This window comes from Archocentrus centrarchus, chromosome 18 (assembly GCF_007364275.1).
Source record: "Archocentrus centrarchus isolate MPI-CPG fArcCen1 chromosome 18, fArcCen1, whole genome shotgun sequence".
Classification (NCBI taxonomy): Eukaryota; Metazoa; Chordata; class Actinopteri; order Cichliformes; family Cichlidae; genus Archocentrus; species Archocentrus centrarchus.
The window spans coordinates 21,685,148-21,710,269 of record NC_044363.1 but is presented as its reverse complement, the minus strand read 5'-3'; the positions used below and the strand labels follow the sequence as shown (position 1 = coordinate 21,710,269).

The following is a 25,122-nucleotide window of genomic DNA, read 5'->3' as shown; positions in this document are numbered from 1 at the left end:
GTTTAAAAAACACTGGTTGCCTCTGCGCCTCAAGAAAGAACTCCAATTAAGTAACAATCTGTTTCCTTGTAATTATATGTACCAGCTTGCTTAAATTAGGCTGAAACCCATTACAGAATTAGAACTTGAAATTGGGTCAAGAGCATGTCACAGTCTTTCTACTCATGCAGTTGTGGCAGTGGGGGAATAATGGCTGTAGTGTAAGCCGGATTCGGGAGGTGTCAAGATGCCCAGCTCACTGGTGGAGACAAGGCCCCTTGAGTCACTGGTGCTTCCTTCACAACAGCCTGGTCAAGATTCTTCAGACAGCCACAGAGCAGCCATGTCAACAAACAAATGCTTGTTTTCTACTCATTAGTGCACTCTGGTGAAAGTGGAAAAACTAGCCATGAGTGGCTGGAAGGAATGGAGTGTCAACTCATGTTACACATTCTGCCTCTTTGTTGTTTTTTTTTTCCTTTTGGAGGGCTGGAAAGAAAGTGCTGAGGGGGGAAATGGCAACATGTTTTTGAATATTGGTTACAGGGCAGTGTGTATGTGTGTGTGTGTGTGGGGGGGGGGGGGGGGGGGGGGGTCCAATTCTATTTTCGAGGATATGTCTCTATGGAGGTTTGGACATTTTGGTTGTTGGTCAATTCTCTGTATAAAAGTGGGATTTCAAGGAATAGGATGAAACATGGAAAAAGCAAGATGAAAAGACTGATACCACTTGTATATATTTTGCAGTAAATATGAAACGGAAACCAACGGCCACTTAGATTAGCAAAGAGTGAAAATACTGAGTGTTCACCTTTGTCTTTTTAAAAGTAACAAAATCTACCTGCCAGTACCTTTTAAGCTGTTAAATCTGTTTCAAGCCTGAAATTTGACCTTTACAATGATGACAAGACTCCAAGAGGTTAGAGTTTTTTATACAAGTCTGGGATATATGTCATTTTAATTTTATTTAGTTGTACAAGTTAAACAAAAACAGCAAAGAATTAAACATCATTAATATACACCAGTCAAGCATAACATTATGACCACTGACAGGTGAAGTCGACAACAATGATTATCTCTTCATCTTGGCACCTGTTAGTGGGTGGGATACATCAGGGAGTAAGTGAACATTTTGTCCTCAAAGTTGATGAGTTAGAAGCAGGAAAAATGAGTAAGTGTGAGGATTTGAGTGAGTTTGACGAGGGGCAAATTGTGATGGCTAGATGACTGGGTCAGAGCATCTCCAAAACTGCAGCTCTTATGTGGGTGTTCCTATTCTGCAGTAGTCAGTATGTATCAAAAATGGTCCGAGGAAGGAACAGAACCAACGACAGGGTCATGGGCGGCCAAGGCTCAGCGATGCACATGGGGAGCGAAGGCTGACCCGTGTGATCTGATCCAACAGATGAGCTACTGTAGCTCAAGTTGCCGAAAACATTAATGCTGGTTCTGATAGAAAGGTCTCAGAATACATGATGCATTGCAATTTGTATGCGGCTGCATTGACCAATCAGAATGCCCATACTGACCCCTGTCACCCGCTGAAAGCACCAATAACAGGGACATGAGAATCAGAACTGGACCACGGAGCAATGGAAGAAGGCGGACTGGTCTGATGAATCATTTTCTTTTACATCATGTGGATGGCCGGATGCGTGTGCATCACTTACCTGGGAACACAGGGCACCGGGATGTAGTATGGGAAGAAGACAAGCCGGTGGAGGCAGTGTGATGCTGTGAGCAAAGTTCTGCTGGGAAACCTTGGATCTCGTACATGGGACACGTAACACCTACCTAAGTATTGTTGTAGATCGTGTACACCCATTCATGGAAATGGTATTCCCTGATGGCTGTGGCCTCTTTCAGCAAGATAAGGCACCCTATATGAGAATGCATCTTTTCTCCATTTCTGCTCTTAATGCTAATCTAAATAACTAAAAGCTGCAACTTGTAATTTTTTAAGATATGAGACTGGGTTTAGTCATCAAAAAAGAATTGGTAATACACTTCTTTCCCATTCTGAACAGTTCTTTTAAATTGAATTTATTAGGGCTAACATTTTTTTTCAACCCAGCTTCTCTTTCTGTGGTAATAAGGCCAAGAAATATGACCAAATTAATCAAAATTTGCCCCTGCTATAGTTCTCCAAAGTGGCAGATTTGCTTGAGGCCAAGAAAAAAGCCTGCTTCTGGAGAGTTTTTGTCATGTCTTGGGCTGAAGCCTTTCTCATCAGTTTTTCATTAGGTTTCTATTTCCAATTAGGTACTAGCCTCAGTGGACAAAAGTGAGGCAAACAAACAATAAATTAGGCAAAGGTGCAACAAATATATTTGCCAAGACACGCGTCACTGCATCACAGCCTAGTGCCAAAACCATTTTCTTCTCTAGGCATTTTCGGACAACAGTGAGACAAAACCCACAGATAACCCTGTCAATTATATACTGTTTTAATGCCCTTGTATCTAAAACTACAAAAACACTACAAAATGCAACAATGGCTTGCTTGCCTCCACATTAAATACTGACTCCCTATAGCAGAAGAACAAACTCATGAAAGACTAATTATTAGTTTGCAAACAAATTTCTGCATCCTGCATTTATAATTGGAATATTTTTTTACCTGATTTCTTGCTTATCAATGCAACCAGCTGGTCCTCAGGACTTTTTTTTTCGTCATGACAAGGCCCTAATTGCTTCCCACATGTGGTTAATATAAGTTCATATGGTCACTAATGAGAACTGTCATACAGTAGAGGCTTTTTAAAGCAAATCTCAGTTATTTAAATGGACAGGTTTATCCAATGGACATAATTTACAAAAATATGTAATAGGAAATGGAAGGTTTTTCTTCTTGTTATCATGTAGCTCAGGTGTTTATACAGAGAAAAAAAAACTGTCTGACTTTATTTGTCAAGGAAGCACATTGTGTTTTCTGCACTGACAAAACATCTCAGTCATCAATCTTTCTGTCTGCCTATACATCTATAACATGCAATACAATGACAAACATTGAAAATTAAACTTTTGCATGGTTTTAGGGCTGAAGTAAATGTCACAGAACATTTTCATGGTTGTTCACAATGGGAGAAATAATTCAGTGTATACAGTGAAAAGTGAGAAGCCGATGCAGTAACACTACACTCCAAATTTCCTGGTAAAGGATAAATACATTTAATGGATGCTTTCTAAAGTACACCTCACTAGTACTGAGTTGGATCATCATTTGCCTTGTCTTAATTCTTTATGTCATGGATTCAACAAGGTGCTGGAAACAGTCCACAGAGATTTTGGTCCATGATGGCATCAGACAGTAGCTGCACATCCATGTTATGAATCTCCTGTTCCACCGCATCCCAAAGGTGCTCTGTTGGATTGAGATCTGTGACTGTGGAGGCCATTTGAGTGCAGTGAACTCATTGTCATGTTCATGAAACCACTTTGAGATGATTTGAGCTTTGTGACAAGGTGCGTTATCCTGCTGGACTTTAAACATCTCATTAAATATTTAAAGCAACACTGTGTTACTTGGAGTCTCTCTCTGCTTTTTAACGTCCGTAAGTTGAAGATGCTACTTAGTTCCACACACACTTGTTTCCACTGAGGATGCTGAAAACTTGAGCAGAAGTACATACAATTGAATCCAAAATTCAAATACCAAATTGTCATAAAAAACTTGCAATTATAACAAAGTCTTTGAAAAACAAAGGACATATTTGCCAGAGGTTTTTAAACTAATTGTATGCCTGCAAACTTATTCAGCCAATTAATAACACTGACCATCTTAACTCATTTGTACAAAAAGGTAGATGCCGATGCATTATATCCTTCACTTTCTCAGACACTTGTTCATGTAATTCAACCTTCAGCTATTGTTCAGTTGTTATAAAAATGGCTGCGCCCCAACTTTCCAGCAGAACCAAGCTGACTAAGCAGTGCTGAGATAGTGAGAGACATGCCATCAAAAATAAGTTAAAATGTCAGAAGACAAATTGTTATCCCAAGCAAAACTGTGTCTAATGTCATGCCTACACTGACGGTTTCTAAACCACTTTGTGGAAATGCATGAGGTTGTATTTAAACTGCTATCATGCAGGGTTACCACACTATCGCACATAAAGGTTTGCTCACGTATAGAGAGAGAAAAAAAAAGACTTCATCACAGAAATCTGCAAAATAACAAGCGCAACACTCCTGCCATTGAAAGTCCTGTCAAAAAAAAGGCTGACTAGTCTCAGAAGACGAGTGTCAGCCTGCAATCCGTTTCTCAGAAAGAGAAACAGAGCCAAATCCTACAAGTTTGATATACCAGACATACCAGCATTTCACAAGTGCATGACTGGAAAAATGCCTTATTTACTGATGAATCCTACAGCAAGTGTATTAAAGAGTTTGGCAGGAGAGGAAAATCACACTGCAGTTTTTCATTCTGAGAGTGAATATTCAGGCCTGGTGTTTAAATTCTCCTTCTTTAGACTTATATTGAATTGAAAAGCCTTTCATCATATATTTACTACACTTTCTGGCTCGTATCTTTGTAGAGAAGTATCGATACTGCAGCAGGACAATGAACCCAAACACGCATCAAAGCACTGGAAAAATGATGTGAATGCCAGAGAAGACCAGGAGGTGCTCACTATCATCAGGTTCCCTCTACTGTACAATCAATTTCCCTTCAACCTTGCTGAGCACTTGTGGAGGCATTTGAAGACTGAGAAAGCCAAGCATTTCTCACACAAAGCTCTTTGGGAGACTGATCAGAGATAGTTCGGGTTATCAGGTTTTGGAATGTGGACTCGAGGAGTCTACTGTATGCCAGCTCAAGTTCATGCTGTCATTAAAACAAAAATAGGAATACCAAATACAATATGTGAAATTCAGAGCTTTGAAATGTCAAGTTTTTAAGCTGATACGGTCATGAAAATGTTTGCATGAAATTCAAAATAAATGCAAACAATTTAATAAGTTCTTCAATAGTCTTACTTTTGGATCCCACTCTAACTTTAATTAAAAAAAAAAAAAAAATCAGTTGTGATATAATTAGTGACCCCCCCCCCCCCCCCCCCCCCCCACACACACACACACACACACACACACACTCTGTTTACAGATGTCACACTATATTAGTGATTCATTCCTTGCATGCTTTATTGTTCACCATCCCACTCTCTCTCGTGCCAATATTTGTTTTTCACTGTGTTTATTATGAGGTTATTATCAGTGTAGGTAAACGAGCGCGAGCCGGCCTGAGGATGTGCATTCACCGCACACACACACACACACACACACACACACACGCACGCACACACACACACACACACACACACACACACACACACACACACACACACACACACACACACACACACCCAGCAAAGTCTCAGTAACTTACACGTCAGCACTGGGCAGACCTTGTTGCAGCACACAAGCTTTTGTCAGACTTTCAAAGGGGGCTGCACAAAATGAGGGGAGATGAGGCAAACAGGCTGCCATTGCATTGTCACCACGGTTGCTATTGTGCTTTCAGTTTCTTAGTTACAGCAACAACTCGGCATAAAATGCGGTGTTCTCCAGTAGACATCTGATTCCTCTACTGGGCAGGTGCCATAGCGGTAAGGGTGAAAGCAGCCTTTGATATTTTCAAGTGGGCACACGAGAAAAGCCAAATGTTTCACTTGCCTTAGGCATGTGCATGACCCATTCCAACTTCCCAACTCATTAATGGACGAGTTTTTGCTTTCAGTTATTTTTCCAAGTGGAAAATCATTTTGGCAGTTCTGAAAACGTTACCTTTTTTTTTTTTCCGTGAGCTTTGTTCCAGAATCTGTTTTTGAATAAACCGAGGTTTAAAAGAGGCTATGCAGCGACAGATCATGCTTCGTTTCATATCTGTAACAACCAGCTCCGACAGATGTTGATAAGTATTGGCAGTTATGAAAGAAGCAGAATCACATCAACATGAAAACATTGCTCATTGTGTGTTGATTGGTCTCGCACAATCAAGTGTCTAGGGATGTTTTTTCACGCTTAAATCTTGTAGCGAACGCTAAGATTCTGGCTTCATGAGGTTACTATCAGAACATTGAGCTGCATAGTGATTTCTCTTAGAATCAGATACAGTACTGTATATCCATATTTGCCACTGAGACCAACCCATTTGCCTAGTAAGAACAAGAAAAAGAAAGGCCTTCATCACTGATGAATTACGAGGACACACATCTGTCAGTTCACCACAAATAAGACTGACAAAATCCTTTATTATGGAAAATGTGTCAAAAGTACAAAAAAGAGGACAGGCAGGCTTATTCATTCTAGTAACATTCTTCTTGACTTAATGGTAAACAATGGCTGTAAATAAGTCTTTATATGACTTGAAAAAATATTCTGTCATATATTCTTATACAGTAGTACTATTTATACATGAGCTAACTGTGGTTGTAGAAGGGGAGATCTTGTTATCCTCAGCTGCAGGGAAAGAGTACAATAAGGATAACACAAGCAGTAGAGTGAGAGGTTTTCTGCCAAGAAAGTGCACACGTTTCCCTCAATCAAAACACGTCTTATGGCTATTGTGCATCAGGGTCTGTTAAAGCTATGGCCATAAAAATACTCATTTGGCATTTCTGTCTTATTCAAATGATTACTGAGCATTTGTGCAAAATGCGTTAAAAGGCAAACTTTGCTTTTTTATTGTTATGAGGTCAAGTTAATTTATAGCCCCCATTTAAAATCAATATAATTTGGCAAAAGTACTTTTCAAAGAAAATTAAAATGCATTTAAATGATTAGAACAAAAAAGAAATGACTAGCAGAAGGAGATTTATGCAGCTGTAGTAATAACTTAATGACACCTACTGCAGTTTAAGGCTGGATTTAAAAATTACAATAGAAAACACAAGACACAAACAAGGTTATCACTTCCAGGGAGCAGAATATGGCAATTTTTGTCAAATCTGCTGGCTCCTTAGATGTCCTTTAGCAACTGTGCAGTAACACACTGGTACTAGCAAGAGTCAGTGCCACTCCTATATTGTAACATACGGAAGCCTCTTTAAATTTAAATTATATAATAAATACAGTAGTGTGCAAAAGTCTTGAGCCCCATAGTTTTTTTTTAAATGTTTTGTTAGAAAAATGGGAAATAGGTTTATTTATTGAAACATGCAATCATATATGGAAATACAGTATATAAGGTAAAAACAGAGCTTATACCATTCTAACAAGCTTGAACATCAATATTTGGTGTGACCACCTTTATTCTTCAATAAAGCCTGAATTCTCTTTGGCAGCTTTCCTGTCATTTCTTGAAACAGTCTTCAGGAATGGCTCTGCAGGTTTCTTGAAAGACATACAAAGCTCTTCTTTGGATGTTGGCTGCCTTCTGTTCAGACAATCCACGACTGATTGTGTTCCATTGTGGTAAATGGTAAATGGTATTACATGGTGGATCAAAATCTGATGGTACCTTTGTGTGTTTATAATTCCATCAGTTTTGGCAAGATCCCCAACACCATGGCTGCAGACACTCCCTGTTGTACCTCTCTCCCAATCTCATTTGTATGTATTTATGATTTGAATGAAAATTTTCAACTTTGCATCCATCACTCCATCAGACCTGTTACCACCAATTTTCAGTCCATTTCTTAGTGAAATATCTCAGCCTTTTCTCCCTGTTTCCCTGAGATGGAGCAGCTGAAGGGTCAGCTATCTCTCAGGTCCTGTGTGAGGTCTTTGCTGGATTTTTTCCCCATTACTTAAGAACATGAGTTTCAGATACTGTTAATCTCCTGTAAATAGTTTTTCATGCCTGCCAGTTGGTGTTTTATCCTCCACTTGTCGAGTTTCTTCAGCTCTTTTAAGAACACATCCCACATTATGCTAAGATAGGCCAATTTTTTCTTTAGGAATCACTTTGTTGTTGCAAAAATATAATTTCATGAAAATGGTCAAGTACAAGGACTGGACTGAAAATGCCACCAATGTCCAATGAAAGCCTGGAGAACTATTGCTCAAGAGTGCTATGAAAATCACAAGAAAGTCTGGCTCCTTGGAAGCAAAATATAAAGAAATCAGGGGCAGCTCAAGACTTTTGCAGAGTACTGTATATGTTTTAGTTCATAAGTAGTGAGCACAGTATTAAATAGTGCTGAAGGGAAAATATGAGTTTGAAGTATGTGTGTGATCAAATGGGCTGCTGTAGGCAGGTTGTCCAAGTTCAAAAAAAGAAAAAGAAAAATTTGAAAAATAGTCAAAGGTTGGATGTCATTTAATGTGTAGCTACAGTTTTGGTCTCATTTTTATACAGTTTTATATGGATAAATGGAAGATAGGTAGATGCTAGAAAAATCTAGGTAGCCATAAATGAAATTCCCTTTGCAGATGCACAGTGATGACATAAATGGAGGTCAAACTATAATAAATGTAATCTGAAGTGAATCTCCTAAGAAGGTCAGCGAGGGAGGGCACAGCAATGATCGTGACCATGTCAGTTTTGTTAATGTTTAGACAGCATGCGGCAAAGTAAAACTGCAGTTGGAGCAGTTCCTCTTGTCATGCTTCATATTTGGGAGAGTGTGAGTGTGTCCTGCAGAATAGGGAGATATGTCAGTAGCAAGGTCACCAAGCAGTGATTCTGAAATGACTTTATAAATTTGTTCAGCAGCATCTCTACTTTCTGTTGAGATAGTCACCTCTTTTCTTGATCTGCTTTTCTATTTTGCTTTATTTCTTTTTTTTTTTTTTGTCTTTGTACTAGGAGACCTCCGTAGACCTTTCAGTTTTCCAATTTGCAGTAGGGTGTGTGTGCTTCGGAGATTTTGTTCCGGCAGCATCTCCAACGGCTGTGTGGTTTAACAGTAGATTCAAAGTTTCCATTTGTTCCAGAAGCTTCCCCAACTACTGACCAGAAGAGATGACAGCCCCGCTGCCCTTTCAGCTGTGCCTTAAGAGACATGTTTCAACTAGAAGTCTGTAATCACAGTTCATGCCCTTTCACATGACATCAGTTTTGAATGCAGCCAAAGGTTTGGCCTGTGGGCCCCTGAGTTGTTTATATGTGTTGACCTTTCATCTGCACTGAAACTGTATGATCACTAAACATATCAAATAGCGATTCTTTTGCTTTGTTGCCCATAGAACTGTCCTCTCATAATTTCATATTCCCCATATTCCCCAATTCCTCATGACATATTCTGTCACCGTTTTGCCTCTATTTCATACACAATCTCAAACCATCTACTATTTTTAGGATTCAGACAAACCCGAAAAGTATTATCCAGTACTGTGATCCTGCACCTTGTTTTTCCTCAAGGTATATGATGATATGAGCATGTCAAGAAGCCTTATGGAAAGAGCCAGTTGTAAATCCCTATCCTGTCCTCTACAACAAGGAAGCTCAGGTGAATGTCTTTGATCATGGTGACATAAGTGAATGAAATGAGCAGGAAATGGAAATATGGCAATTGGGACAAATCGGTTCTAAAATTGAATATGACAAGCCTCTGATTGTAATCTCCATGTGGATTTTGGGGGGATGGAGTGTCTGAGATGATGCAAATCTGAATGAATATGCACCTCATTTGAAAGGAGATAGGTGAAAGGAAACTGACCACAAGGTGTATCACTACATTCAATGTACATTGCTACATACAGGTACTGCATGTATTTGTTATGAGCAAAGCCTTATTTTAACAGCTTTGGCTGTCATACCTACCTGTAATAAATTCGACCCAGTGATGATTCTAGAGACTGTTGGGATCCCAGGCAAAAATTCACAGGGGCCCCCTTCAAGCACCATTATGTTATAAACAACCTGACAACAGTCCTGTAAAATGACATGTAAAACATTACTCTTGAGTAGACCAAGTTGACTGGTCATGAAGTATTAATACTATAACTACTACAGTAGGTCCTACATGTCCTGACTTGAGCACTCAATCTGAGCTTGGTCACATCACAGCCAGCAGAGCTGGACACACCAGGCCGCTCTGCTAGCTAAGCTAACTAAAATGTAAAAGTAAACATAAGAAATAATGTGATGCTAGTGGAAGTTATATTATTCAAGTGTGTCATTATGTGGTTTTTGTTGTCGTTACCATAGTTTAAAAGTTTGTATGTGTAAAGTTTGTAAGTTTGAATGTGTATGTGTACATGGGTGTGCTTGCGGGTGTGCGTGTGTGTTTGTATGTATGGCTGGACCTGGACCTGGGCGTGGTGCCTTGCCTCCTGGCCGCTCTTTGCTGGTTGCCTCCTCCCCCCTGCCCCCTGGGGTGTGGGTGCCTCGGGGTTCCTGGGTGGGGCTGGATGTTCTGACATGGGTGTTGACCTGCTCCCCTGGGGGCTGCGGCGCGCGGCTGCATTGGCTTCTTCAGCGTGGGGGGGCTCTGTGGGGGGTCGGGCGGTCCTCGGGTGCCAAGGGCCCTGGAGGCCTGCCGCCGGCCTGTGCAGGTGGCTGGCCGCTCGGGGGGGCTGGCTTCTTGTTGCCTCGGGTTCTCTGGTGCTCTTGCTCCTCGACTGGGGGCCTCCGTCTGGGACCTCCCTCCCCCGTCTGCTGGGGTGGGTGTACGGTTGTCTTTGGAATGAGTGGCCACGGGTCTTCATAGGTCTTGATGGGCTGCTGGTGGCCTGGGCTTCCTGGGGCTTTCTTTGCCCGCCTGTAGCTTCTGACGGGCAGAGCTGTGGCTTTCTGCCCTCATTGGTAAGTACATTTCATGACACAGACACAAACACTCACGTAATCATAATACAAAATGGTTGGTTTGTGTAACCAAGCAATTTTTGTTTTCCCCACACAATTTTTAATTTTGCAAGTATTGTCAGTATCTTTTATGTTTAACAAGTGATGAATTATTTGGTTTATTTACTTGTGCTCTTTCCTATTTTTTTTAATTTTCTCTCTATTCTCTTTTTTTCCCCTCTCTCTTTCTCTCTCTCTTTCTCTCTCCCTTTATCTTTTTCTTTTTTTCTTTTTCTTTTCTTTTTCCTAAGCCTGTCAGCTCTGGCACAATTTGTCACACAGTATGTTAAAAATAACTCAAATAAAATAAAGGGTCACACACTAACAAGAGAAGCCTATAGAGAACCTATAGAGCTCATCTTGAAATAGCAAATATGTTTGGCACAACAATGCATTCAGATCACAGTTCTGCTTGCAAGATCCGCCAGACATGACAGGCTTTTAAAAAAAAAAAAAAAAAAAGGGTTGTCAGCCCACGGGGCTCCCCACTGGCCTGGGTCCCCAAGCATTTGCCTGCCTTGCCCAGTGGCAAGCAACACCTCTGATTGTATACATCAAATTAAAAGAAAGAAGAATAAATTTAAAATGAAACAGCACTCTGAGGGTGCACATCGTGTTCCCCTCAGAGTGCTGTACCTGTGAGATGCGTCACTGCTGAGATCACGCGAGAGCTGTGCGTAAGTAATATGGCGGTATAGTAAACAAACCGGTGCAACTCAGGTAAATCAAACCAATATATTTATACCAAAATAGAATTATTCCTAATACTAACCTCTGCCTATTAATTCTTTCAATATAACAAACTGGACGAGGAAACATTGTACAGCCTGGAGAGCTACGTCGACGAGTGCTTTGTCAACTTCGTGATGGGCAAACCACAAAAAAATCCTGCTACCACGGCCACACCAACTTCTAAACGCACTCGTTCCGAGTGCTCAACAAGCACATCCACATTATCCCCAGAGAAAAGCTTCACTGATGTCCTGGACTCCATCGACAAGAAGCTAACTAGCCTAGATGCCCGACTTGCCTTGGTGGAGGTTCTACACAAGGAATTCCAACAGCTGAGGGTGTCGTTGGAGTTTAGCCAAGAGCAGGTGGCGTCGCTTGCTGTCGAGAACCAAACGCTGAGGGATACCGTGAAACAACTCACCGATGGGATGACACAGCTGACCGGGGAAAACAAGAAAATGAGGGAGACCATTCTGGACATCCAGGCTCGGAGCATGCGGGACAACCTCGTCTTCTCCGGGATCCCAGAGCAAGCAGAGGAGGATGCCGAAGCCTCGGTTCGCGAATTCCTCCAGCATCAGCTGAAACTCCTGAGTGAAGCGGTAAAAAATATAACTTTCCATCGTGTTCACCGGCTCGGAGGTAAGAAGCCCGATAACAAACGGCCTCGGCCAATTGTAGCTAAATTTGAACATTACAAGCAAAAAGAGCAGGTCAGGAGTCGGGGCAGAGAGCTGCGTGGAACACACTACAGTGTTAATGAACAATTTCCAAAAGAGATTCTCGATCGGAGGCGAGTATTATTTCCAATAAGGAAGAAATACATCACTGAGGGCGTCAGAGCTACGGTAGCTGTAGATAAGCTTTATGTTAACGGTCAGCTGTACAGGGACCGGGAGGTTACCCCATGGCTTTATTAGGAGCAACTTCATGTTAATTTAAAGCATGTAATTGATTAGATAAGAGATAAACTTAAACCGCGGCCGGTCTACAGGTCTCTATATAACAATTAATGCACAGCTCTTTGTTTTGTTATCATGTTGTTTTTTTTTCTTTTTTTATGCTTGGCTCTTTGGTGTTTGCACTGTTTCATTTCTCTCTCACTTTACACTCCTTTTTCTTCTTCTTTTTTTGCACCCAACATGTTTGCCACACGGACATACAGCACACACGCTGCCATACAGGATACACAGTCATGCAGGACGCGTACACATGCGCACACAAGGTCATGGAGGACACATGCGAGGACGCGCGCACACATCTTTAGTAAACACACAACACTTCACCTGTTAATCTAAACATGAGCACACTCAAGTTTGTCTCATGGAATGTACGCGGAGTTGGTTCAAGGGAAAAGAGAGTGAAAATTATTAATCGGTTAAATGATTTACAGGCTGACGTTGTGTTTCTACAGGAGACACATGTGTCCAGAACATCTGCGCACACACTCTCCTCTCCACAGTTCCCTCACATGTACTCAGCCTGCTACAACTCCAAACAAAGAGGTGTAGCCATATTGATTAACAAAAAGATAAACTGCATCATTAGAAATACTACATCAGACCCAGAAGGTAGATTTATAATACTCAATTTAACTATTCAAAATATAGATTTATGCATTGCTAGTATATATGGGCCAAATGTTGATGACCCCTCCTTCTTTCATACCTTCTTCACTTTGCTGTCCGACCACTCTGACACCACACTTATAATAGGAGGAGACTTCAACCTGGTACTTAATGCAGATATTGACAGGCTCAGTACAGCAGTGAGTCAGAGGAACTGGCAGTCTGCAGACATTCTTAAACAGTACATGAAGGATTTTGGTCTTTGCGATGCTTGGCGTTCACATCACCCCACTCTGAAAGATTATAGTTTCTTCTCACCAGTACACAAGTCTCACTCCCGCTTAGATTACTTTTTAGTTAGCAGCTCCATGATGATGGATATCACAGACACTCAGATTCACCCTATCACTATCAGTGATCATGCACCGGTGTCTATGTCTCTGACACAGAAAAGAGTCACACCACCAACCAGGAACTGGAGATTTAATACATCATTACTTAAAGAACAAGATTTCATTAATTATTTCAAAAAGGAGTGGTCAGCATATTTAGAAAATAATGATCAACCTGGAATATCACCGTGTGTTCTTTGGGAAGCAGGAAAAGCAGTAATGAGGGGCAAAATAATATCTTACTGCTCGCATAAGAAAAATAAAGAAAAAGCACTTGTGTTAGAATTAGAACAGAAAATTAAATCTTTAGAAACTGCCTATGCTGCTTCACCACAAGAACATATAATTAACAACATGAGGAAACTAAAACTGGAGTTAAATGAAATAATTGATAAAAGGACACAATTCATGTTGCAGAGGTTGCGTTTAGAAAACTTCGAACATGGAAATAAATCTGGAAAATTTTTGGCTAACCAGTTAAAACTAAATAAAGAAAAAACAGCCATTTATTCTATTAAAGACTCAACTGGTAATATTACCCACGACCCACAACAAATAAATAACTCTTTTAGAGACTTCTATGAAGCCTTATACTCATCGCAGATTAATCCATCTGATGCTGAAATTGAAGAATATCTTAATAACATTAATCTACCTAAACTAAATGATGAACAGGCCGCGACTCTTGATTCGCCTCTTTCATCATCTGAATTTTACGAAGCAATACAGCATCTCCCAAATAATAAAGCCCCAGGCCCAGATGGTTTTCCAGCAGAGTTTTATAAAGAATTTTGGTCTGTACTAAGACCCTCTTTTCTCAGAATGGTGGCTCAGATTCAGAGCAATCATGCGGTCTCTCCAAACATGAACTCTGCTAACATTAGTCTACTTCTTAAACCAGGCAAAGACCCCACACTCCCATCCAGCTACAGGCCAATCTCTCTGATTAATGTAGACCTTAAAATAATTTGCAAAGTCCTTGCCAGAAGGTTAGAAAAAATCACTCCATCTATTATACATCCAGACCAAACAGGTTTTATCAAGGGTCGGCACACGCAGACTGATAAATATAATAGATTACTGTTCTATTAATAAATTAGAAACCACAGTTGTCTCTTTAGATGCAGAGAAGGCATTTGATAGGGTAAATTGGAAATTTCTGTTAGCAGTTCTACACAAATTTGGATTTGGTTCATCCTTCAAAAACTGGATCAGAACATTATACAGCTCTCCAAATGCACGTGTTAGAACAAATGATCTTATTTCCCAAAGCTTCAGTCTGCAGAGAGGCACCAGACAGGGCTGCCCACTAGGGTTTAATATTTTTCCCGAAAATGACATGAATCAAATCCCGGGAAATGACGAGCCATTTCCCGGGAATCCCGGGAAAAAGTTTATTTATTTTTTTATTTTAATTAGGCCTTCTGTAGCCTGTGTCGGCCTTAACCTATTGTGATATTGTAGAGGTAGCTTTCCAGCTATGTCCTGTTATGCCCAGTAGGGGGCAACGTCGGCTTGATTAACGCAATAAAACCTACATCTCGACATTCGAGTGCTCGAGCTATGCGGTGTTGTATCGTTCCTCAACACTCCCTTAACAAATATAATTCGAATATTCCTCCATTGTACATGGAATTATACCAAGATATTTTACAACTGCTGGTGCAAAACAATACGGTTCATCTCCACAGCATTGATAATGGCTCAGCCACGCTGTCGTGGCGACATCTGTTGCGCTATATCTCCACCAGTGGAACGCTGTAATAGTCATTGAAAAGTTAACTACGGTACTACACTATAATATGACATAACACAGGGCCTTGAGTAATGCACTACGACTTGGTCATTGCCATTCTGGCAACAGCAAATTTATAACACCGTGTCTGAGGGTTAAAGTAGGTTCGCTGTGAATCGTCTTTTGAAAAACTGGCCAATCCTTATAGCCTAAAAAATATACATTTTACTCAACTCCATTTTAAAAGCGAAATATGTTAAAGTAATCTATTTCATGATAATTTCTTCACCCATTAGGCCCGTATCCTAATTCATGATTGTTAGTAAGCGGCTGCAAACGAGGAAAAGAAACACTCGAAGTTAAACAGATATTTCTTTATTGTTCAGGGCAGGCATATTTTATAGGCTATATAATGCAATATAACAATATATAATAATATAAAATTATATAATACAAAATACCTTAGGGTAAACACATTGCCTACGATTTCAACAAATTAAAGAGGAAAAAAGTACAACTGTGTAATACCTCTATTAAAACGCTTGAGATGAAGGCTGAAGCCTTAAACGGAGGCTGAACGTGCCTGAAATGAAGAGTAATGCTTTTCGCATTAAACGAACCCTTCTCTCAATATTTCCTTAAATTTAACTTTCTGAAGCTTTCTTTTCTTTCTGAAAGTCAAATCGACGCGCGCGACTTTTTTCCCGGTTTCCCGTCTAACGTTTCCCGGGAAACGGGAAATGGTTCTGATCGCATTTCCCGGGAATCCCGGATCCCGGGATTAAACCCTACTGCCCACTTTCTCCTTCACTCTTTGTCATTTTCATTGAACCACTAGCAGCAACAATCCGACAAAATGTAGATATTAAAGGAATTCAAACAGAAAACACAGACCATAAGATAAGCCTTTATGCTGATGATGTATTACTTTTCCTTGAGAACTCACAAACTTCTCTTCTAAAAACAATCACACTTATAGATAAGTTCTCATCTATATCAGACTACTCCATCAATTGGAGTAAATCAAACGTTTTACCTCTAAATTGTAATTTTCAGAACACCACGACCACCTCACTACAATCTGGCAATATTAAATATTTAGGTGTTAATTTTTCCCCCAGGCTGTCAGATCTGGTACGGTTGAATCATATTCCTCTATTAAAAACAGTAGAGGATGATCTCACACGTTGGAACTCTCTACCTATATCTATCATGGGGAGAGTTGCCACAGTAAAAATGATGATTTTGCCTAAAATCAATTATTTGTTTTCACTGATCCCTAATAAACCTTCTGTTGCCTGGTTTAAATCTCTAGACTCAAACATTTCAAAATTTTTGTGGAAAAATAAAACCTCAAGAATAAGTTTAAAAACTTTACAAAAGCTAAAATGCAGTGGTGGTCTAGAACTCCCAAATTTTTATCACTATTTCTTAGCCAATAGATTACAGTATATTTCAAGATGGATCAAATCAAGCCCTTTAGACAGCCCATGGCTGGATTTAGAACAAACACTCTGTGGAAAAGTGAAAATCTCTGACTTACCTTTCATTAGCGTCAGTATTAAACATCATAGCGGTTTTAAAAGTCTTAACATAAACACCTCTCTGACAGCCTGGTGGGAATTCTTAAAGATAACAAAGTCTTCACTTATCCCATGTGAACTGACACCCATTTGGAACAATCCAGATATATGTCAGAAAAAAACAGTACTGAACTTCTCAACATGGCAAGAGAAAGGAATAAAGAATTTAGAACATGTTATTCACGATGGGACCTTTATTTCATTTGAAGAACTTATTTCCAAATATGAAATTAGCAATAGCAAATTTCTCGAATACCAGCAGTTGAGGTCTATCATACAGGCAAGGTTTAATTTAAATAATTTAAAATTAGAAACCCCTGTACTGGTAACAGAATTTCTAAATCTTTATACCCCTAAATTACTATCAAAAATATATAAGTTATTATTAAAAATTAATGATTCAATATCCCTCCCAACTACAAAATGGGAGCGAGATCTTTCCATTAACCCAGAGGAAAACTTCTGGACACAGATATGTTTAAACACTTTCAAAATGACTAAAAGTCCGAATTTACAACTTATACAATACAAAACTCTTCATAGAATACATTATACAGGACACAGGATGTTCCAAATGGGCCTCAGAGACACAAATATATGCACCCACTGTTCAGGCAACCATACTGAAAACTATATGCATGCAGTTTGGGCTTGTACACCTGTTCAGAGGTTCTGGCAGAGGATATGTGAGGAATTATCCACATGTTTTAATTGCGATATCCCAACATCACCAAAACTGTGCATTCTAGGTGATTTAAGTGAATTAAACATGGAAACAAATATATCACACATAGTTCTTACTACCTTATGCATCGCTAAGAAAACGATCCTCATGAATTGGAAATCAAAAAATGATTTATGCGTTACTCACTATAAGAATCTACTTTTAGACCACATTAGTCTGGAAAGAATGTCTGCCACCTCTAAAAATCAACTGGCAAAATTTGAATCTCTCTGGTCCCCACTGATCAGCTCCATCGCATGATGGGGGTGACGAGCTGTGGTCTAGTTTCATGGCGCACCCGGTAGGTGGCTGGGGGTGGGCCGGGGGGGCCTGGGTGTCTGATGGCTCTGGCCTGGAGGCGGTGGCTACCGTTTTGTGGTTTCTGTGTCCGGGCCCTGGTTGTTGGTGGTGGGGACTTGGATGGTGCTCTTATGGTCGTGGGGTGTGGGGCTCGGGGTCCCGTGGTGGCGGTGCTGGCCCCGTCCGGGTGGCCGGCTTCCTCTGTGGGGGCCGGGGTGCGGGGGTCGGGGCCCTGGTGCCCGGGGTTGCCCGGTTCCTGGCTGGGCCCCTCCCTGCGCTGGAGGGGTCTGTGCCCCCTTGGGCGCGCCGCCGTGTGGGGTGGGTTGGCTGTGTCGGGGTGTCTGGCTGGCATTCCGGGATTCTGGGTGCCCTCCCCCATGGGGTGGTGGGGCGCTCAGGTGAGGGAGCAGCAGTTGCCCCACACGGGGCCGGTTGGTTCTGACTCAGGACCACTGTGTGCGTGTGTGTGTATGTGTGAGTATGTATGTGGGGGTGTGTGTCTGTGTGTGTGTGCGTGTGTGTGCGTGCGTGTGTATGTGTGCGTACGTGCGTGTGTGTGTGTGTGCGATATTTGTTGTCCTTTGTATGCATGTGGGGTGTGTGTTGTGTCCTGTTTGCAGTGGGGGCAGTGGGTGCCGGCCTGGAGTACGGTGGCGTCCTGGGGGTGCGGTCACTTCAGGCCCTGGACCTGCCTTCCCTGGGCTGCGGGGGGGTGTAGGGAACTGGGGTGCCTAGTGAGCCAGTAGCTAGCTGGCTCTCTTCCTCCGGGGGGTAGTCCTCTGCCTCCCGGTCATATTTATCCTGGCCCCTCCCCTCCTCCCACTCAGTTTAACATCACATTATGCACACATAGGTTCTCGGGGGTGGGGGGCTCGTGCTGCAGTGAGTAGGGCCATCACCTCGGCTCTGCTCGCTGTGCTGCGTGATGTCCCACTCCTCCTTTTTTAATTGCATTATACAGCTCACAACACATCATAGTACATATAGGGCCTTGGGGGGCAGGTGTGTCACACAGTGGTTAGTGGGTGGCACTGCTGAGGTGGCCCCACTTGTCTGTTCACTGCTGCCTGCACCTCAATTTTATTTACATTTTAGACATTGAGGGCCTTGGGGGGACAGTGTGGATGGGCTCTGTTATTCAGTGCTCATATTACATCTGTCCCTCCAATTTTAAAAGCACTGTAGTTTTCACACAGCCATACACATTCTTCTCAGTACATACATTCACATCACCCCCCCAACACGCTGAGTGGGAGGAGGGGGCGGGCGGGCCTTCTCACACCCCAGTTCCATGCACCCCGCCTGGGATGGGGACTGGCTCATTGTTCGGGGCTGGGTTGGCTGCTTCCCTGGGTTGCCGCTGGCTTGGTGCTGGTACCCGCTCTCCCACATTAGGTGTCCATGTATGTTACTTGTGCGTATGCATGAGTGTGTGACTGGTGCATGCGAATGTGCGTGCGTGTGTATGTGCGTGTGTGTACATGAGGGAATGACTGGTACGTGTGTGTGTGTGTGTGTGTACGTGCGTGCTTGTGAGAGTGTGTGTGTGTGGACAGCTGGGCCTGGGTTGGTGGCTTGCCAAGCCTTGGCACCGGTGGGACACGGAGGGTGGGAGTTACCCCTCCCTACCGCTCCATGCTGCTCCCCACTGGTCGTCACTGCCGCCCCTGGGGTGTGGGTGCCCATGGGTCCCGGGATGTGTGGCCGGATGTCTCGGCATGGTTTTTGGCCTGCTCCCTTGGCGGCCGTGACCTGGGGGTGGCTTGGGCCTCTTTGGGGCGTGGGGGGGCTCTGCCGGGTGTCGGGCTGCTCTCGGGCGCTTGGGGCCTCGGGGGCCGCGTGCCTGGCTCGTGCTGGGGGTGCCGGCCTGCCGGGGGGGGTGGGCTGCCCGTCGTCTCTGGCTCTCTGGACTCTAGCCCCTGGATTGTGGGGGTTCCGTCTGTAGCCTCCCTCCTTCCTCTTCTGGGGAGTGTACGCGGTTGCCATCGGGATGTGTGGCCCCAAGTCTTCTGAGCTCCTGTGCTGTGGATGGCCTGGGTCCCCTGGGTCCTTCCCTATCTGCCTCTGGATCGCGGGGGGCATGGTTGCAGTTTCTCGCCCTCATTATCGAATACATTGCATGACAAAGGCGCATACACACACATTACTACAAACAATAAACTTGTGTGTGTGTGTTTGTGTGTGTGTGTATATGTAGGTGCATATGGGTGTGTGTATGGATGTGTGTGTGTGTGTGTGTGTGTGTGTGTGTGTGTGTGTGTGTGTGTGTGTGTGTGTGTGTGAGTATATCAACCCCTTTTATTTTTTTTATTTTTTTTCTATCTCCTTTCTTCCTTTTCTCCCCCCCCCCCCTTTTCTCCCCCCCACCTCTTGTTCTTGCCCCTTCCTTGTTGCCTGTCAGACTTGGCATGAATAACTAAATAAAAAGATAAATAAATAAAAATAAAATTGCAAACATTAACAAGAAGAGCCTATAGGAAACATATAGAGCTGTTCTTGTCAAAGCAAATATGTTTGGTACATCAGTGCATTCGGATCATCATTCCGATTGTGAAAGATGCCAGACATGACAGGCTAAAAAAAAAAAAAAAAAAAAAAAAAAAAATGAAACAGAAACTGTGTTTGGAATTTCGATTGGCGCGAAAGAACATCTCTATAGCTGTCTGTGTTCACAGGTTTTGTAGGCAGTGAGATTTAGCACAAAGATTTTAGGGTGAACTTGCTTTCAGCTTTTCCTCTAAATAGAGCGGTGCAGATAATCTGGCTAAGCTCCTGGCTTGTTAACCTGCCTGATCGCCTGAAGGTGCATGTTTCTTGCTCCTTCTTACTTAGTTTGTGTGGTGTTCCCAGAGCTGCAGAATTACTTTGGTTAGTATACTGTTATCATAAGGAAGAATGACCAAAATTGGAAAAACAGTTTCTTTAAAAAAAAAATAATAAATAAATAAAAAATCTAAATTGAATCTAAATCTTTCAGTTTTGCTCCTAAAGGAATTTTATTAATTGAGAATAATTTTCATAATGCAACTGTGGTTTTGTTGACAAGCTTGTGTAGGTTATAAACATGAATTCTAAAATCTGACTCACCACTTGGGGTTATTACTTAAATAGCCCTAGCTACTATAAATTTGAGAGTCAATGCATTTGGTTTTAGATTACGTTCAAGTGTTTAGGAACTCCTTCAGCAGTTTTCAGTCACTAGCTCAGCTGCTTTCCACTCTTGTCTCATGATAAACTGCAGCTCTTCAACACTTCGGGTCCATTTCAGCTTGATGAGATCACTAACATGCAAGCCTTGGTCACTATAACCACATGATGGTATTGCCCAACTAGGCCCATTGCTATTATGTGTGTGAATTGTGAATTATGAGCGCATTGCATACAAATTCCAGCTATATTAGTGTGTACAGTATAATGTGCAGCTGCAAGTTGTTGTGTTTGTATGAGCAAGTTTAAATTTAAAATTATTTACCCCATGCTGACGCAGAGGCCTGCTGCTGTTTGCCTGTTACCAGTAGAAGATTAAAACAGCCAGTAGTGCGAGAAGCCCCAACCCCCTCAATTTCACACGCACACTCATTTTCAAAACACACACTGATACATAGACAATTTTGGGTTAAAACAAGTGAGAAAGAAAGCAAAGACACACATTTAAACACTACAGAAAATGGAGACAAAAAACACACAGTGCCTCTATTTCAATATGAAACCTCAAATGCATCTAATCCAATATGGACTTTGTTGTGCATTAAGGGATTTTTTTTTATTTCTGCAGAGACTTTGTTCCTTGTCTGTTTCTCCCTGCCTGTTCCGGATCTGTTAAAGTAGACAGGGAGTTGTTGAAGTTCAAAAAAATGTACCGTTCAAAGGCTAATTTCCCAAAATACAAATAAGCAGGATTTCAAAAGATGATTTCAAAGACTGAAAATGACAAAGTTAACACTCCCTGCTTTGCTCAGATAAAGCCTGCGCAGATTTTTTTTTCTTTTGCACCATTGTCAGTCTATTTCTTTATTTAATGATTTAGTCCAAAATGCTCATTTATTTTGCATACATTCCTTTTTGTCTTTGTCACTCGAACGGTGCTCTGCTGGTTTTCAGTTCTTGTTTTACTTTAAATACATAATTATGCAAGCCAGCCACTGCAATAAAACCACCTGCCTAATACTATATACTGTCTTCCTGTACTGACAAAAGCATCAGGGCGTGTCCACCAGACCTCTATGGGTGGTGTCTGGCATTGGGAAACTGGTAGTGTATCCTACAGGTTATGGGTTAAGACCACAGTAGATTGGGCTCAACTAGCCTGAGATCTGTGGAGTTTAGAGGCTGCATCAACCAACTTATTCTTATCCCAGAGTGTCAAATATTGCTATTTTGCCAGAGGTTGTGGGATCACAGAAATAAAAAGCTTTTATTGTGGGAAATCAGTAGAACTGCACTTACATAAAATAAAACGACTGGTTGAATGAAACAACAAAGTTTTGACTACACCAGAAGCCCTGAAATATTGACTATTACCCCCAGAGGCAGTCAGCAGACTAATTGATGGATTTCTAAGATGATTCTTATGTGATTTCTGAAAAGCTGTTGTGGCTTTCATACATAATCATTGCTTTTACTTCTTTTTACATTGTTTCATCTTGTTTGTACTAAGGTTTCAGAATTAGAATTATGTTTCTGACTGCCTTTGTGAAAGTTCTCACTCCCTAAAATTACAGGTCTATGAAGGGTACAGTCACACAAAACACAGAGTGTATTATGTTCTCAATACAGGAGGGTATTACATTAAACTTTAACAGTAATTGAAGTAAAAAAAAAAGAAAAAAAGAAAAAGTGATTCATTGCATAACACATCAGAAACAAACTAGTATATACAGATAAGGACATTTCATTCATTTTTAAGTATTTCCCAAGTACTGTTAAACAGAACTAGGATGCTAATAGTCAGTTGTGTGAAGCAACCTCTGTTTTGGGTCATTGTCGTGTTGGAAGAAAAGATGACCCAGACCTGGTTTTGCGGCTGACTGTTTGAGGTTTTCTTTCAAAGTCTTCACATATCCTTCTTTCTTCATGATTCCTTCCACCCTGACAAGATTCCCAGTTCCAGATGCACTGAAGCATCCCCACAGCATAATACTCCCACCACCATGTTTCACTGTGGAGGCGGTATTCTTTGAGTTGTACTCCTCTCCCATCTTTCTCCAAACATAAGTAGCATCTCTGTGGCATAGGAGCTCTAGTTTTGTGTAATTTGACTAAAAGATGCAGTTCCAGCATGCATAATCTTTCTCCAAGCTTTGCATTCTTCAGTCTGGCTTTAAGGTGTCTCCTCTGCAGAAGTTAAGTTTTTCTCGCTCTGCAACCTTACAGTCCATTCTTATGCAGGGTTCTAGTGATTGTCTTTTTTGAGACTACAATTCCCAACTTGGCTGAGTCACTCCCTAGTGTCTTGGCAGCTGTTCTGGGGTCATTAGACACATCTCTCACTAGTTTTCTTTCCACAGTCTTTGAAATATTTTGCTTCCTACCTCCGCCAGGCTTGTTCTGTACTGTGTGGCTCTCTTTGAATTTCTTGATGATACTTCTCACTCCAGTTCTTGACAGTTGGAAATGCTGTGGTAACTTTGTATATCCATCTCCGTCTTTGTGAGAATCAGCTATTCTTTTTCTCAAGGCTAAAATGATTTCTTTTGTTCTTGAGGTGATGCTTTCTCAAGTGACAGCTCAAAGTCTTGCTGATGTTTTTATACGGAAATTGGAAGATAACCCTCAGTTGTAACTTTTTACAAGCTTTGAGCATTACACAGTTAACCCCTTAAAGCCCAAATTGTGAAATAATTGCTAGAATATTCACATTTATTGAAAATGGAGTATTTATTGAACCTTCTCACAAATTTTACAAGATACTTAAATAATAATTTGTATATTAGTTTTTTATTCATGTCATATTTGCCACATTTAGCTTTTTTTTTCTTTTTTGCTATTAATTGCTTAAAAATGGATTGTGCAATTTATTTAGGTTTTTCAGGAGGAAAAAAAAATCACGCTGGTGATGTAAGAGTCTCAAAAACTCTCAAAAACCATACGTATCAAATATGATACACTAGGCATTAAGGGGTTAAAGAGCATCATTGCACAGCAGTGGTTTGTGCTACGGCTCAATAAAAAGGTCAGTTTTTCAGGGGGCTAATAATAACATGGCATTCCATGTATGCCCTGCATGCTAGCATCTTGCACCCTGCTGTTATGTGCTGGACCGTCAGAGGGGCATCTCTGCACAGCCTGCACGTGGGGTCTTGCCTGGTGTGGTAGACCCCAGCCTCTACTGATTTTGTACTTAGAGCTTGTTCCTGTGCTGCCATGATTAGTTCCTCTTTGCTGTGTTTCAGCCCAGCTTTGTCTAGCCATTAGTAGGATTTTTCTATATTAGCCGCTTCTTCTATCTGCCAGTGGTAAATGCTCTGCAGGGGCCTGTTCTTCCATGATGGTTCCTGTTCTTGCTCCTCTTCTTTCTCGGGTTTCTGCTGCCTGTGGTACTCACTAAACACATGATCAGTTGTGGCCATCTTCCTGATGTACTCATGGATCTTTCTTGTTTCATCTGGGATAACAGTTCTGACACTCACGAGTCCTTGGCCTCCTTCCTACTGCTTAGCATAATGTACAGTTTCAGGGTGCTGGAATTGGGGTGAAACCCCCCATGCATGGTAAGGCGCTTTCTTGTCTTGATGTCAGTGGCTTCTATCTCCGCCTTTGGACAGTTTATTATCCCAGCATGGATATCCCAGCAGGATCTTGTTCTTTCCATTCTGCTGACTCCTCAGGACTTGCCTTACTCTGCCTGACAAGAGCTTCTATGTTGTACTGATACAGGTTATTGGCTAGTCTTTGTGGTGTCTTAGCCATTAGCAACTGGTTCATTTGTGCCACTAGGTGCTCATGGACTGTAGTTAGCTTCTTTAGCCAGTAGGTGAGGATCATATGGGGCCCTGGTGCTGTACAACTCTTCAAATTTGAGACTCTCTCTTGGATATCTGCCACTGTGATAGTTACTGGATCCTGGATCCTATGAAGTCAAAGGTTAGTGATGACTATTTTTCAGAACTTGTGATGCTGATGGGCAGAGAGTTTGAATGGAGATTGAACAAAGAGCTGTTGAGGAGGCCTGCCCATTTCAGTCTTTTTTTTTTTTCTATACCTATTCTAGCTTTAATACATTTAGTTCCGCCTCTCGTTCGCACTTTATTTTACCCTTTCTGTTGGTCTGTTAGGGAGACAGCTGAGCAGAGCCGGTGATAACTGCCATTAGCATGTCTCTATTTGGGTGTTAATATGCAGTTTCTCTGGGATGGCATTTTGCACCGTGTTATTACC

General features: G+C 41.7%; 1 protein-coding gene across 1 annotated transcript in view; it reads left to right on the top strand.

Annotated features, from left to right (window-relative positions):
• The first annotated feature begins 11,407 nt into the window (after window positions 1-11,407).
• The window catches only part of LOC115797080 (uncharacterized), a 54,633-nt gene continuing 40,918 nt past the window's right edge, over window positions 11,408-25,122 (top strand). Inside the window, exons 1-2 of the mRNA XM_030753557.1 lie at window positions 11,408-11,431; window positions 11,538-12,085. Of these exons, the coding sequence (XP_030609417.1) occupies window positions 11,578-12,085 (508 nt within the window). The 5' untranslated portion in view covers window positions 11,408-11,431; window positions 11,538-11,577. The remainder of the gene's footprint in view (window positions 11,432-11,537; window positions 12,086-25,122) is intronic.